The 17,106-nt window shown below is 36.6% G+C and overlaps 2 protein-coding genes across 2 annotated transcripts in view; both read right to left on the bottom strand.

Annotated features, from left to right (window-relative positions):
* Positions 1 to 11,370, bottom strand: part of ASB12 (ankyrin repeat and SOCS box containing 12) — a 71,677-nt gene extending 60,307 nt beyond the window's left edge. Inside the window, exon 1 of the mRNA XM_077146031.1 lies at positions 11,301 to 11,370. The gene's annotated coding sequence lies outside the window, so the exon portion shown is untranslated. The remainder of the gene's footprint in view (positions 1 to 11,300) is intronic.
* Positions 11,288 to 17,106, bottom strand: part of MTMR8 (myotubularin related protein 8) — a 111,237-nt gene continuing 105,418 nt past the window's right edge. The window contains 1 exon segment of the mRNA XM_077146033.1: positions 11,288 to 11,473. Within this exon segment, the coding sequence (XP_077002148.1) occupies positions 11,401 to 11,473 (73 nt within the window). The 3' untranslated portion in view covers positions 11,288 to 11,400.

Genomic DNA, 17,106 nt, shown 5'->3' with positions numbered 1-17,106 from the left:
AAGGTAAGCTCCTCAGGTGATTATAGTTTTAATCGGCCATACATGTAATTAATTTACTGATGATTTAAGTCCACAAAATGCCTTCACAGTAACAATGACGCCAGTACTTGCTTGACAAAACAACTGGGTACTATAAACTGGCCAAACTGATGCATGAACTTAACCATCACAGTCTTGTACCCCACCACTTTGCTGAATTCATTTATTAGTTCTAGGAGATTTTGTCATAGATTTATTTATTTATTAAAAAATTAACAAACGAACAAAAACATTCTTAACATATGATCATTCCGTTCTACATATATAATCAGTGATTCACAATATCATCACATAGTTGCATATTCATCATCATGATCATTTCTTAGAACGTTTGCATCAATTCAGAAAAAGAAATAAAAAGACAACAGAAAAAAACAAAACAAAAACAGAAAATAAAAGATTATATATACCATACCCCTTATCCCTCCCTTTCATTGATCGCTAGCATTTCAAACTAAATTTATTTTAACATTTTCCCCCTATTATTTATTTTTACTCCATATGTTCTACTGGTCTGTTGACAAGGTAGATAAAAGGAGCATGTGACACAAGGTTTTCACAATCACACAGTCACATTGTGAAAGCTATATCATTATTCAATCATCGTCAAGAAACTGGAACACAGATCTACACTTTCAGACAGTTCCCTCCAGCCTCTCCATTACATCTTGAATAACAAGGTGATATCTCCTTAATGCGTAGAAATAACATCCAGGATAACCTCTCGACTCTGGAATCTGTCAGCCATTGACACTTTGTCTCATTTCACTCTTCCCCCTTTTGGTCGAGAAGGTTTCCTCAATTCCTTGATGCTGAGTCTCAGCTTATTCTAGGGTTTTCAATTCCTTGATGCTGAATCTCAGCTCATTCTAGAATTTCTGTCCCATGTTGCCAGGAAGGTCCACACCCCTGGGAGTCATGTCCCACGCAGAGAGGGGGAGGGTGGTGAAACTGCTCATCATATTGGCTGGAGAGAGAGGCCATATCTGAGCAACAAAAGGGGCTCTCTTGGGGGTGACTCTTAGGCCTAATTTTAAGTAGGCTTGACCTATCCTTTGTGGGGTTAAGTTTCATATGAACAAACCCTAAGACTGGGGGCTCAACCTATAGCTTTCATTGCCCACACTGCTTGTGAGAATATCAAGAATTCAACTTGGGGAGGTTGAATTGCCCCCCATTCTCACCATTGCCTGAAGGGGACTTTGCAAATACTTTTCCACTCTAACTAATCAAATCACTCTGGGTTTCATCGGGGCATCACTCTGGACAAACCATCAAAATCTCATGTCCTACTCAAGGTTCCATGTACTTATGATGTTCAATTAAGTTGTCTTCATAAGTTATATTAGGAAAAGCACTAGTCAAAATATAAATTTTGTACCAAATAAACATTTTTTGCTTTAGTCTCACTCATAAGTTGAAATTTTAAAATATTAATTACCACCTATTTTCAGCACTCTGCAGTAATGACATTCCTTTGTTCTTCCTCATGTAAAAACATTTTTAAAATTTGTACATTTAGTCATTAGCTTTATACACTCTAGGCATTCCTAGATTATACCATCTTAATCTTTATCGTCTATCTTTCTAATTTCATTTATGTCCCCAGCCCTCCTCCATCATTCTCACATTCAGCTTCATTCAGTGTTTTAACATAATTGTATTACAGTTAGGTAGTATTCTGCTGTCCATTTCTGAGTTTTATATTCAGTCCTGGTGCACAAGCTGTATCTCTTCAGCTCCAATTACCCAATATCTTACCCTATTTCTATCTCCTGATGGTCTCTGTTACCAGTGGAATTCTCCAAGTTTATTCACTATAAAGTCAGTTCATATCAGTGAGACCATACAGTATTTGTCCTTTTGTTTTTGGTTTGCCATAGATTTTTTAGGACTTTCCATACCTAGGATCATATAATTTGCAAATGGTACAAATTTTACTTCTTCCTTTCCAATTTGGATGCCTTTTATTTTTCTGACCTAAATCCTCTGGCTAGAACTTTTAGTACAACTTTAATAACAGTGGTGAAATTGAGCATCTTTGTCTTGTTCCAGATCTTGGGGCTGGGGTGGGGGGGAGCGTTCAGTCTTTCAACATTGTGTTATGTTAGCAGTACGTTTGTAGATATGCCCTTTATCATGTTGAGGAAATTTCCTTTTATTCCTACTTTTGTAAGTGTTTTTGTGAAGAAAGGATGCAGCAATTTGTCAAATACGTTTTCTGCACCAATAGAGATGACCATGTGTTTTTTCTCTCTTTGTTCTATTAAAGTGGTGTAATACATTAATTGATTTTCTTATGTTGCATACCTACTATAAATCACACTTGATTATGGTGTATAATTCTTTTATGTGGTGTTGGATTTTATTTGTTAGCATTTTATTAAGGATTTTTGCATCTACATACATAAGAGAAATTTTCTTGTGTATCTTTATCTGGATTTGGTATGAGGGTGATGCTGGCCCCATAGAATGAGTTAGGTAGTTTTCTATTTTCTTCAAATTTTTGGAAGAATTGAGTAGGATAGTTATTAATTCTTCTTGGAATCTTTAGTAGAATTCATCTGTGAAGCCATCTGGCCCTAAGGTTTCCTTTGTTGGGAGATTTTTGATAACTGTTTCAATCTCCTTACTTGCAGTTGGTCCAGTGAAATCTTCCATTTCTTCTAGAATCAGTACAGTTTGTGTGTTTCTAAGTTGTCTAATTTGTTGGCATACAGTTTTTCAGAGTATCCTCTTATGATACTTTTTATTTTTGTGGGGTCAGTAGTAATGTCCCCCCTCTCATATCTGATTTTATTTCATCTCTTTTTTTTCTTTGTCAGTCTAGATAAAGGTTTGCCAATTTTATTGATCTTTTCAAAGAACAAACTTTTGGTTTTGTTAATGCTCTCTATTGTTTTATACTGTGTCATTTATTTCTGCTCTTTTCTTTGATATTTCTTTTCTTCTGCTTGCTTTAAGTTTAGTTTGCTGTTCTTTTTCTAGTTCCTCTGGTGTGGTGGTAGGTCTTTGATTTTAGCTCTTCTTTTTTAATGAAAGCATTTCAGGATATAAATTTCCCTCTGAAAACTGCCTTTGCTTTACCCCATAAGTTTTTATATGTTGTGTTCTTGTTCTAATTTGTCTCAAGATATTTACTGACTTCTTCTTTGATCAATTGATGTTTAATTTCCATACATTTGTGGATTTTCCAGTTCTCCAACTGCAATTGATTTCCAGTTTCATTCCATTTATGTCCAGAGAGGATGATTTGTATAATGTCAACCTTTTAAAATTTACTGAGACATTATTTGTGACCCAATATGTGGAATACACTGGAGAATGGTCCACATGCACCTGAGAACAATGTGTATCCTGCCATTTTGCTGTGCAATGTTCTAGTTAGGTTTAGTTCCTCTATCACATTATTCAAGGTCTATGTTTCCTTATCGATCTTCTGTCTAGATGTTCTAACCATTGATGAAAGTGGTATATTGAAGTCTGAAACTATTATTGTAGAGTTGCAGTTTTGCCAGTGTTTGCCTCATCTATTTTGGGGCATTATGGTTAGGTGCATAAATATTTAAGATTGTTATTTCTTCTTGGAGTACTGACCCTTTTATTAAAACATAGTGTTATTCTTTGTTTCTTATAACAGTTTTTTTCACCCTTATTACAATGCTTTTTCACTTAAAGTCATAATATAATAGCATAAATTTAATATTTATTTAAAAATGTTGATGGCTGAGAATCTTAATTTGTAGAATAGGGTAAAGAGTGAAAATCTCTCAGTACCCACCACTAAGGCCTCATTGTTGACAATGTTTTAAACATTAAAAAAATATTTGTAGTTTCTTGCATATACCTATAAAAAGTATGCATATACAAGAATATAAAATAGCCTATCTATTCTTTTTATTTTGTTTTAATTATTAAAGTTGCAGGTTTACAAAAAAAATCATGTAAAAAGTACACTGTTCCCATATTACACCCCATTATTAACACTATGCATTAGTGTGGTACATTTATTACAACAATGGAAGAACATTTATATAATTGTATATTAACTATATTCTATTGTTTACAATAGGGTTCACTGTGTTAGAGCTATGCTTTATCTTTTAATTTTATTCTAGTAGCATATATATGATCTAAAATTTCCCCTTTTAGCCACATTTTGCAGCTTGTCTTTTCAACTGCTTCACATGGGCTTTTACAGAGAAAAAGCTTTTAATTTTGATGAGGTCTTATTTATCAATCTTTCCTTTTATGGACTGTGTTTAAGTATCAAGTCTAATAGTTCTTGTCTAACCTTAGATCCCTAAAATACTTCCAATGTTTTCTTCTAAAAAATCTATTTTATGATAAAATTTGTGATTCATTTTCAGTTTAATTTTGCATAAGGTATGAAGTTTAGGTCAAGATTCACTTTCCTGGTCAATGGATATCCTGTTGCTCAGTACCATTTATTGAAGACTATCCTTCCTCCATTGAGTTGCTTTTGTACCTGCATCAAAAATCAGTTGGATTTATCTGTGTGGGCTTACTTCTGGGTTCTCTATTCTGTTTCACTGACGTATATTTTTATCCCCTGCCAACAAAACACTGACTTGTTTATTGTTGCTACAAGTCTAAAGTTGGGTACAGTGATTCCTCCCAATTTGCCTTTTTAAAAATTATTTTAGCTGTTCTAATTCCTTTGCCCTTCCACATAAATTTCTGAAGAATCTTCTCTAAATTTCCAAAAATGCTTGTTGAGGTTTTGATAGGAAATGCATTATAACTTCATAACATTTTGGGCAGAACTGACATCTTTAGTATGTTCAATCTTCCAATCTGTGGGGGGTCAGAAACAGGAACTATAAATCAGGCCCAACCACAACAGAAACAGGAGCTATAAATCAGGCCCCAACACAACGACAAGTCCCCAAAACAACTAGGGCAGAAAGTTCCCAAAAGTTAAAACTGACTCAACTTACCAAAAACAATAAAACAAAGGGTAGGAAATGGAAGGAACACGATGTAGTTTGTCATGAGCTAACAGCATTGTTTTGCTTCTGTGGTCAAGCTTGCTTGCTCTCAGCTATGAACTAGGATGTGGTTTTAGCCTTTATAAGCTAACTCTGAGAATCTATCAGGGATGCTCTCTGAATCTCTTCTCAGAGGTTTCTGAGGCAGTCTCCAGCCAGCTAATAAAGACTCCTGATTGGCTAGCAATTTAAATTGTGTGGTCTCTCTTTAGGTGCTCCCCACAACACAATCCATCCATTTCTTAAAGATAAAGATCTTCCTTTATCAGTGATGAGAAAGAGTGATTACAATTGCATAAGGTCTTTCAGATACATTTTTTTAAAAAAAAAAGTCAAGCAAAGTATTTTGTGACCTTTTCCATGCTTTTGCCTCAAAGTGCAACCATTCACTGAAAGATGGAAAAAAAAACTTTGCTGGGCCACTTTTCTGGGTCAGGAGTTGCCAATGGTCAAAATGAACAAATAATTTCAATTCCAGGGATTTCCACTTGTGTTTGAGTTCACTCGCTTCAGAGGAAATGTCTGTGCACAAGAGCAGAAGGATCCTTGAATGATGGGTTGCTTTCTCCTAAATGTCCCACCAGAAGACCCCACACTGACCTCCTCTCACTACTCAGCCTCAGGCTTAGGACCTGCAGTTGTCTTTTTTCCTTTCTTTAGAGGAAGCTGAAGGGCTCACCTCACCTGCAGCAACTGTGACCTAATTTAAGTTTCACTTTCTCAGCCTGACCATGGAACTGCAGGAGCTTCTCCCTCCCTTGATGCCTCAGGCCCTTTTCCTGATAGAGATGTTGCCACTCCTTTAGTTGGCTCTGACTATGAGGTTGAGGCAAAACAATAAGCACAGACTTTGTGTCTTTTTGTTTGTTATGGAAATTTGCATGTGCTGACAACATGCTCTTCTTTGTGAACCTTTTAACTTCTCCAAATGTCTCTCTTCTACCATACTGCTCTCTAGATGAGAAGGTGGGTATGATAGCAACATGTGTTCATCCCTCTGCAGTTATTCAGGGCTCAAAACAGCAACCCTTCAAATGAGTTAGAGTACTGTAGCACCAACTATAGGCAGCCTCTGGATGTCCCATGGGACTCTCAGAGTGCTACTGCATTTGAGAATGGCTGGCAAATGGACTGGCAACATATGGAGATCCGGAGCAGCACTGAAGAAACGGTTTCCCCCAAAATCAAACTTAGGAGTTCATCTTCTAAATGATTACTGCCAAAGCTTACCTGACCTGAAAACCAAGTCAGAAAATATGGGCTCTCTATTATGTGAAGACGATTACAGGGAGAGCTGCTCCATAGCATGGGCTTCCTACTATGTCCAAGAGTGTCGAAGCAATGGCAGATCAAGGATTAGGTATAGGTCAGCCCATGATTCCCCAGGGTTCCTTCACTCAAGAAAGGTCACGGACACCTCCATCAGTTGGGTAGTCACATAGCTGGCATCCGCTGGCCGTTGCTTCTGGGCTCTGTTCCTATGGGGATTCCTCACTTTACTTCTCCAGGGATGGCTCTCATCTCTTGGCTTCCCTTGGTTCTCTCCAGGTTCCGGTTTGCTTAACTTCTCAAGGCAATGTCTGCTGGGCTACAAGCATCTCCAAACATCTGTGTCTCTGTTCTACATGTGTCTGCATTGGGTCAGCTCTGCTGTGAAGTTTCTGTCAGCTCCGAAGCTTCTGTACCTTCTCAGTCCATCCATTTTAATTTCAGCATCCATGTGTTCATTGCTAGCCTATACAAGCACATCAATTCATGTATGTTTATCCTGTAATTGTGATAGTGCTAAATTCATGAATTTACTCTATGGGTGTTTTTTTTCTTTGTAGATAGTTTGGGATTTTGTACCTAGACTATTATATCATCTGTAAATAGGGACGGTTTCATTTCTTCCTTACCAATCTGGATGTCTTTCTTTTACTTGCCTTAATGCATTGGGTAGAACATCTAATATTATGTCGAATAAGATGGTGAGAGCAGATAGGCTTGCCCTTGTGCCTGATATTGAGAGTAAGATATTCTGTCTTTCACCATTAAACATAACATTAGCTGCAGGTGTTTTGTAGATGCTCTTTATAAATTTGAGGAAGTTACCTTCTATTCCAGTCTTCTGTGAGCATTTATTATGAATGTGTATTAAATTCTGTAAAATATTTTCATTGATTCAATTGAAATGGTCATGCTATATTTCTTTTTTGTATTACACTGATTGATATTTGAATACTGAATCAGCCTTGCAACACTGGAATAAACCCCACTTAGTCATGGTGTATATTTCATTTTTTATATATTGCTGAGGGTTTGAAAGTGTTGTGTACCCCAGAAAATCCATGTCTTTTAATCTTGATGCAATATTGTAGGGTAGAAACTCCTTTGATTAGATTATCTCTACAGAGATGTAGTGTGCACAGTTGTGGGTATGACCTTTCGATGAGACTCCATGAAGATGTGGTGCACCAATTTGTGGGTGTGGCCTTTTCGTTAGATGGAGATTTGGCTCCACCCATTCAGGGTGCATCTTGATTAGTTTACTGAAGTCCTTTGAAGAGGAAAACATTTTGGAGAAAGCTCAGAGCTAATGCAGACGCTTGGAGAACAGTTGCTTCAGAGATGACAGAAACATGAATGTTTGGAGATGCTTGAGGTGCCAACTAGAGAGCAGATGCCTAGACATGGGCAGAGACTGTCAGACATCACCATGTGCCTTCCTATGAAATGCTAAGCAAGCCAGAACCCAGAGATGTGCCCTGGAGGAGCTAAGTGAAAGCCCACAGATGCTTAGAGAGTAACCACTGGCATCAGAAGCTAGAAGCAATGAAACCGGGAACAAGGACCAGCAGACATCAGCCACATGCCTTCCCAAATTGGCCTTCCTTGAGCAAAGGTATCTTTCTCTGGATGCCTTATTTAGGACATATTTATGGCCTCAGAACTGTAAACTTGTAATTTCCTAAATTCCCTTTTTTGAAAAAAATTTTTATTGTATAACATATATAGAAAGCAAAGAAATAAAAAAGCAATAGTTTTCAAAGTACTCTTCAAAAAGAAATTCCCTTTTTAAAAACCATTCCATTTCTGTTATAATGCTTTCCAGCAGCATTAGCAGACTAACACAGTTGTTAAGTTCTGTTTGCTAATATTTTGTTAAGGACTTTAGTGTGTCATATATGAGGAATGTTGGTTTGGAGCTGCCTTTATTTGTACTGTCTTTGGTTTATGAAATAAATTGGTCTGTGCTCCCTCATTTTTTCTGAAAAAATTGAATGCAATTGGTGTGGACTTTTCTCTACATGGTTCCTAGATTTCACCAGTGAAACCATTTGGGTGTAGCAATTTTTTGAGGGGAGTTTTAAAATTCAGAATTAAATTCCTTAATAGTTATAGAGCCATTCAATATATCTATTTTGTATTGGGTGAGCTGTGGTAGTTTGTGCTTCTCAAAGAATTGGCCAATTTCATCTAAATTATCAAATTTATATTGTCAGCTTATATTTACTATTCCTTCCTTTTCTATTTGATGTTTTCTGGGCCTGTAGTGATATCTCCTGCTTCATTCCAGATATGGCTTATTTGTGTCTTCTCTCTTTTTTTTCTGTCACTCTTGCTAGAGATTTGTCAATCTTATTGGTCTTCTCAAGAAGCTGGATTTTTTTTTCATTGTGTTTTTCATTTCACTGAACTCTGCTCTTATCATTATTACTTATTTTCTTGTTTTGGGCTTATTTTGATCTTTTTCTATGTTCTTGATGTTATAGCTTATTGATTTGAGACTTTCCCTCTTTTCTCAGGTAAGCATTTGGCTATAAATTTTCTTCCTGGCAATGCTTTAGCTATGTCCCACAAATTTTGCTATGTTGTATTTTCATTTACATTTATTTAAATGCATTTCTTTATTTCCTTTAAGTCTTCTTTTTTAATGTATGGATTATTCAGAAGTATGTTCTTTAGTTTCTAAGTGTTTGGAGATTTTCCTGTTATTGATTTCTAGTTTGATTCCATTAAAGTCAGAGAAAACATTCTGCATTTCAATTTTTTTTAATGTTGATTTTTTTATGGCTCAGAACATGGTCTACCTTGGCATATGTTCCTTGGGTACTTGAAAATAGTGTGTATGCTTTCGTTGCTTGGATGAGGATTAGATTGTGCTGATTTATTGTGCTGTTGATTTCCCCTACTTCCTGGCATATTTTCTATTAGTTCTTGAGAGAGGGGTGTTAAATCTCCAATTGTAATTATAGATTTGTTTATTTTTTCTTCCAATTCTATAATTTTTTCTTCACATATTTTGCATCTTTGTTGCTTGGTGCATACACATTTAAGGTTAGTGTGTCTCTCATTGGATTGACCCTTTAATCATCATGTAATGTTCCTGTTTGTCTTTGGTAATTTTCTTTGTTCTGATATCTACATTACCTGGCATTAATATGGACACTCCTTTCATTTGATTAATGTTTTAATGATATATCTTTTTTAATCCTTTTAATCCTACCAATTTCATTATATTTGAAGTGAGTTTCTTGAAAACAGCATATAGCTGGTTCACGTTTTTATCAATCCACTCCGCCAATCTGTCTTTTAACTGGTGTATTTAGACCATTCACATTTAATGTGATTATTGATATATTAGATTTTAAATCTCTCATTCCATCATTGTTAGATTTTTGTCTCTGTATTTCTATGTTTTTTTGCCCTGCCTTCCTATAGGTTGACTCAATTTTTTAAAAAATCCATTTTGACCAACTACAGCATTTTTGAGTGTATCTTTTTGTATAGCTGGTTTTAGTGGTTTCTCTAGATAGTACATTGTATCCATATAACTTATCACAGTCTACAGGGGTTGGCATTGTTTTGGTTTGCTAAAGTTGCTGGAACGCAATATATAAGAAATTGACAGGCTTTAAAAAATGTGGATTTATTAGCTTACAAATTTATAGTTCTAAGGCCATGAAAATGTCCAAATTAAGGCATCAAGAGGAAGATACCTTTTCCGAAGAAAGGTTGCTGGCATCTGCTGTTCCTCTATCAGAGAGCAAGGCACATGGCTGGCATCTGCTGGTCCTTTTTTCTCAGGTTTCATTGCTTTCAGCTCCTGTTTGCAATGGCCTCCTATCTGAGATTCTGTGAGTCTTCTCTTACCATCTCTGAGGCTTTTCTCTCTCTGCTTTTTCTGTCCTTTATCATCTCATAAAGAACTCCAGGAAAAAGGATTAAGATCTACCTTGAATTGGATGGGTCACATCTCAGTTGAAACAACCTAATCAAAATCCCCATCCTCAATAAGTCTGCACAGACAGAACAGATTAAAAGAACATGGCCATCCATGCTTACTTTTATATTTGCAAATAATATGATTGATATATACACCAAAATCCTTGACCAAAAGTCTTTGTGAATGAGGGCTCCCTCAAGATCACCACCAACATATCTACCTCTCAATGCACTCTCTCCATGCAGTTATGTTCCACTTGGATTATGTGAGAGTGAGGATCGGTATGATTGTTACATCTTTCCTCTGTCTTTTAGAAATTATTAACATGTAAAAATGTAATGTTATGGTTAGTCCTGATGATATTCGATTGCAATTCTTCCAAATATGGGCCAACTGTTATTTTTATTTCATAATATAGTTTATATCTGATATTTAAGATTTTCAAGAGAATGCTTTCAAGAAGGTATTTGGAATTTCCAAGAAAAAACTTTCATAAAGTAGTTCTTAATCATATTGTTGGGTTATTGCATCTTGTTTGAATGTTGGCTCAAATTTTCAGTTCTGAGAAATATGTTAATTTCATCTCCTTTCTTTTTCTATACATTTAGGGTACCTAATCATCTGTTTATACTTATGCATTGATTTACTGATTTTCTAATATGTCATTTTCTCTTACTTGCATATTTTGTTTTACTTTCATGGATAATCATACATAATGCCTTTTAAATCACTGAATCAATAATTTATATCAGCTGTATATTTTAATTTTCAAGAGCACTTACTTGTTCCCTAGTGTTGTTTTTATGCAATAAATAATATTATTTTGTGGATTAAAAAAAGAAAGAACATGGCCTTTTCTGGGGTACATAACAGCTTCAAACCAGTAAAATGCTGTGCTGCTTCTTCACCCTTTTTATAATAAAACTTTTAAATATTCCCTCTACAAACACTTAGAGCCACATCAGAGAATGTCATAATTTTTACTTCTGTGGTCAAACGCAATTTACAAAATTTAAGACAAGGAAAATTATTGTACATACCCACATTTTTATTCATCCTTTTGTTGTTTTTTTCTTTCCTGATGTTCTAAGATTCTTTATTATTTTATTTCTCTTTAGAGAATTCCCCTTAGCTGTTCTTTTAGGGTAGGTCTACTGTGATAAATTCTCTTACTTTTCCTCCATTTAAGAATGTCTTGATTTCCTCTTCATTCCTGAAAGATATTTTCATGAGTGTCATGGTCAGGTTCATTGTCAACTTGTCCAGGTGGTGGTGCCCATTCATCTGGTTGGGCAAATGCTGGCATGTCTGCTGCTATGAGGAAATTTCATGGACTTAAATCATGATTACATTGGCTGCAACCACAGCTGATGGTACTTGTAATCAGCCAAGGGGAGTGTCTTCTGCAATGAGTGATGCTTAATCTAATCACTAGAAGGCTTTAAAAAAATTATTTTTTTGCATGGGTAGGCTCCAGGAATTGAACCAGGGTCTCCAGTACAGCAGGCAAGAACTCTGCCTACTTAAAAGGCCACTGTTGCCCGCCCACTAGAAGGCTTTTAAGGTGGATTCAGAAAAGACAGTCTCTCTTCCTGCTTCAGCTGGTGAGCCTCTCCTGTGGAGTTTGTACTCACCCTTCATTGGAGTTGTCAGCTTCATAGCCTGCCCTACAGATTTTGGACTCTTCAATTCCTACAGTTGTGCAGCCAGCATTTCCTGAGAGTTCACTGAGGAACTTCATTGGTGTTACCAGCTTGTGGCCTGACCAACAGACCTTGGACTCTATGTTCCCATGGTTATGTGAAACAAGTTTATAAATTTTATATCTATGGATATTTCCTGCTGCTTTTGTTTCTCTAGAGAGCCCTAGCTAATACAATCATATATAGAATTCTACATTGATAGTTCTTTTCATTCAGTACTTCTTCCTGGTTTCTGATGAGAAATCTACTGTCATTCAAATTATCTTCCCCCTATGGGTAAGGTGATAGTCTTCTCTCACAGTTCTAAGAATATTTTCTTCATCTTTAGCTTTTAGATGCTGGACTATGGTATGTCTTGGTGTGGATTTCCATGGGTTTATCCTGTTTGAAATTTTCTCAGCTTCCTGAATCTGTACATTTATATAATTTATGATATATGTGAAGTTTTCAGCCATTGTTTCTTTAGTACTTCTTCAGCCCCACCCTTTCTCCTCACCTTCCAAGTTTCTGATAATATGAATTTTAAGTTTTGTTCTATTGTCTCTGAGGTTCAGTTTAATTTTTTAAGTCTATTTTCTCTAAGTTTGGGTAATCTCTATTTTCTACATCAAGCTCACTGATTCTTTCCTCTGGTCCCTTTCATTCTGCTGTTAAGCCCATCCATTCATTTAAAAAAATTCATTATTGTATTTTTTAATTTAATTTATTTTGTATTATCAATCTGAAACAGCATACAAACATGAACATTCTTAACATACAAGTGTTCCATGTATGGTGTACAATGACCCAGAATATCATCACATAATAGTATATTCACCACTATGATAATTTTTTTAGAACATCTGCATCACTCCAGAAAAAGAAAAAAGAAAAAACTCACACATACCATACCCTAAACCCCTCCCTCTCATTGACCACTAGTATTTTCATCTACTCAATAGATTTTAACCTTTGTTCCCCCTATTTTTTCTATACCCCTTACCACTCCCTTTCATTGTTCACTAGTATTTCAATCTACTCAATTTATTTTAATATTTGTTCCCCCATTTATTTTTAATCCATATTTTTTACACATCTGTCAATATCATAGATAAAAGGAGCATCAGACACAAGGTTTTAACAATAACATTGTCACATTGTGAAAGCTATATCATTATACATTCATCTTCAAGAAACATGGCTACTGAAAAACAGCTCTACAGTTTCAGGCACCTCCCTCCAGTCTCTCTAATACACCTTAAACAAAAAAGGGGATATCTATACAATGCATAAGACTAACCTTCAGGATAACCTCTTGACTCTGTTTGATATCTCTCAGCCACTGACACTTTATTTTACTCATTTCCCTCTTCCCCCTTTATATCAAGATTTTCTCAATCCCTTGATGCTGAGTCCAAGCTCATTCTAGGATTTCTGGCAACCTACACTGCAAGGGAGGTTTACGCCCCTGGGAGTCATGTCCCACATAGAGAGGGGGAGGTGGTGAGTATGCTTACCATGTTAGCTGAGAGATAGGCCACATCTGAGCAACAAAAGAGCTTCTCTGGGGGTGAATCAGGCCTAATTTTAAGTAGGCTTAGTCTATCCTTTGTGGGGCTAAGTTTCATATGAAAAACCCCAAGATTGAGGGCTCAGCCTACTGATTTGATTGTTCCCACTGCTTGTGAGAATATCTGTGATTGTATTTTTGAGTTCTATAATTTCCATTTGGTTTCTCTTCATATCTTCTATTTATTTGCTAGGACTCCTTTTTTCCATTTGTTTCAAGTGTGCTTATTGAAGCACTTTATGATGGCTGCTTTAAAGTCTTGATCAGACAGTTTTAACATTTCTGTCCTCTTGGTATTGTGGTCCATGGAGAGTCTTTTCTCATCCAAGTTGAGAATTTTCTGGTGAAAATCACTGATGAGTGATTCTCAATTGAAATCAGATATTTTGGCCATTAAATTATGATTCTGGACCTTATTTAAATCTTATATGTAGCAGTAAGGGAAGGGTGGGTGCCCCCTCATTACTGGTTGGTAGGAGTAGAGTAGCAAAGTTCCCCACTCAGACATCACTGACAAGGAAGTGGAATAGGGGGCCCTTAGTGCTGCTGTGTAGGAGACATGATTCAGATTCTTCACTAAGCCTCTCCTGATACTACCCTAGCTGGATGGACAAGAGTGTCTCTCCTCCTCATGTGGTCTCCACTGACACAATAGGGGGGTGGCCTCATTACTGCCTGTCAGTGGTGAAAGTCCTGATTCTCCAATAGGCCTTCTCTGACACTACCCCAATGAGAAACAGGAGGAACATTTCATTAGTGCTCAAAAGAGTTAGAACTCGAGGCTCCCCACATGGTCTCCTCTGATACCAGGTGGAGTGTGTGGAGGGTTAGTCTCCAGCAGGGATGGATGGCCTTCTCTGACATCACCTTGGTGGACATGGGTGGATGCTTTGTTATAGCCTGGTGAGTATGGAAATTTAGGCTCTCCACTTGGCCTTTGCTTGGTGGGGAGGGTCTCAGTTGTTTTTGTAGTGTTTTGGCTGCAGCAGAGTGGCTATTGTCTAAAAGGTGTCTTTCTAGTCTATCCCTTTCCTGGTTCTTTGGCTCGAGTGAGCAGGTTTCTCTTGTGGCTTTTTCTGTAACTGCTGAATTTCTTAGTTGCCAACTTTTTCAGCTCCAAATTTAGGATATGTGAGGCAAAAAGAAAACCCATGGATTTACCATTATGTCATTACTTGAGTTTCATGGATCCTAGTCAGTCTGCCTTCCTCTTTCCACCTTTTAGAGTCTTCTGCTTGTTTTTTAATTTCCAGGGGGTTAGTTTTACTGAGTATGAGGAATAGGGAAGAATATGTCTATTCCATCTTTAGCTTGTTTTTGCTACTTAAAGACATGCAGGAGAATTTCTTGTATGACATTTGTCAATAAGCACAGGTAAACTTGGATCACTACACTGAAAAAATTCCCATTGGAGTATCTAAAGCTAGGAACAATAATGCTGGCTACAAAAAATTACCTGTCACTGGAGACGTCATAGAAAATAGCTAGGCAGGGAACACCAAAACTCTGATCCTTTACTGAGGCAATGATTAAATGCATTAAAAGTGTCAGAATAAACTTTTCAAAGCTCTGGAATCTAATAAAAAATTTACAACAGCTGGGGAATGCTTAAAGAAAGAAGGTAAGAGAGCATTATGGAATTTTAAGTTAACTGCTTGCAACCCCCAACTCACTAGCTTGGCAGCAGTTATGGAAAGAGTGACCTATGTTTCAGAGGTGGCTTGTTGGACCCTGTTTTCAAAGAATTGTGGCTGTACGTTTTGATTACTCTGGTGGCTCCCTGAGAGGTCAGTGAATGGGGTTGCCTTTGCCTAGCTTGGAATTTTGGGGGGACTGAAGTGACTTCCTGGATAGTGAGTCTTGAAGGAATTTAAAGGTATATATACTAGCTTCCACTGCCTAAAGCAAGTGAGAACACACAGGGCCAGAAGCAGATAGACCAAAGGACCTGGGAAGGAAGAAGCTGTGGAAAGTGATACATGGGGGAAAAAGCACTTTGTAAAGCTCCCATATGTACTGGGGAATCTAGAAGGCCAACACATGCCAAGGGCTCGACACATACTCAGAAAAGGCCTGAGAAGCCACTAAGCTTTCACTTCTGGCTAATGTTAGACACCAAGCAAGCAGGAACTGAAAGCTAAGGTAGAGTTGTAAATGGCTTGGCTAAGCACTGAAGGTGTCTACCAACACACAAATACTGGGAGAGTTTATTTTATTTTGTGTTGGTTTTGGCTCCAGAAGTACAAAGAAATCTTTGGCAATTCAGTAGAATTTGCCAATTCTGTGACCATTATGCTAACAGAACAGAGATTTTGGTGACCACACATGACAAAAAAACGCCAGTTTTTATAAAAATAGTTTACAAAAGTCACTAAACAAACATCTAGAAGGCAAAGAAGCAGTAACAACAAACCCTATGAGAGGGGAAAGAATCTGAGTTCCAGAGTTCCCACACTATAGTATTCAAAATTTCCAGTTTTCAACAAGAAATTAAAAGGCATGCAAACAAACATGGGCCATTCACAAGAAAAAATGAATAGAAACTATCCCCTAAGGAGCTCAGCCAGTGGACTTACCAAAGACTTTAAATTGACTGCTTTAAATATGCTCAAGAAACTGAAGAAAACCAAGGAAAAAGAACTAAAGAAAACCAAGAAAGTGATGTCTCAGCAAATAGGGTATATCAATAAAGAGGTAGAAATTATAAAAAGGAACCAAACAGGAATCCTGGAGCCAAAAAGGACAATAATGGAAATGAAATTTCATTCATTCACTAGAGGGGTTCAATAGCAGATTTTCTAGAGAGAAGAAAGCATCAACAAACTTGAAGAGAGGTCAGCTGAAATTATCCAGTCTGAGGAACAGAAAATAAAAAAACGAAGAAAAACAAATGGAGTCCAGGGGACATTTGGAACATCATCAAATGAACTAACATAAGCCAAATGAGAGTTCCAGGAGAGGAGAGAAAGGGGCAGAAAGAATATTTGAAGAAATAATGGCTGAAAACATCCAAGAGTTGATGAAAGATAGGAATATACACATTCAGAAAGCTCAGTGAACTCTAAGTAGAATAAACTCAAAGAGATCCATATTGAGACAGACTATAATCAAACTGTCAAAAAGTAAAGACGGAGGAAACATTAAAAATGAAAAGAGATAAGGAACTTGCCACATATAAGGGATCTTCAATCAGATTAATAACTTATTTCTCATTTGTAAACATGGAGGCCAGAAGGCAGGGGGATGGCACACTAAAAGTGCTGAAAAAAATTCAGCCAGTAATTCTATATCTGGTAAAAGTACCCTTCAAAAATAAAAAAGAAATTAAGACATTCCCAGATAAATAACAGCTGAGGGACTTCATCATCAATAGATATGCCTTAAATGAAAGAACATTACACAGTAACTCAAAGCCATACAAAGAAATAAAGAACGCTGGTAAAGGTAACTATATAGATAAATATAAAAGCCTGTACTATTTTATTTTTGGTTTGTAACTCCACTAACTTTATTATACAATTTAAAGACAGCTGTATAAAGCAATAATTATAAATCTCTGTGACTGGGCACACAACATATAAACATGTGATTTGT

This window comes from Tamandua tetradactyla, chromosome X (assembly GCF_023851605.1).
Source record: "Tamandua tetradactyla isolate mTamTet1 chromosome X, mTamTet1.pri, whole genome shotgun sequence".
Lineage (NCBI taxonomy): Eukaryota > Metazoa > Chordata > Mammalia > Pilosa > Myrmecophagidae > Tamandua > Tamandua tetradactyla.
The sequence above is the reverse complement of the archived record's forward strand: the minus strand, read 5'-3'. Positions and strand labels throughout refer to the sequence as shown.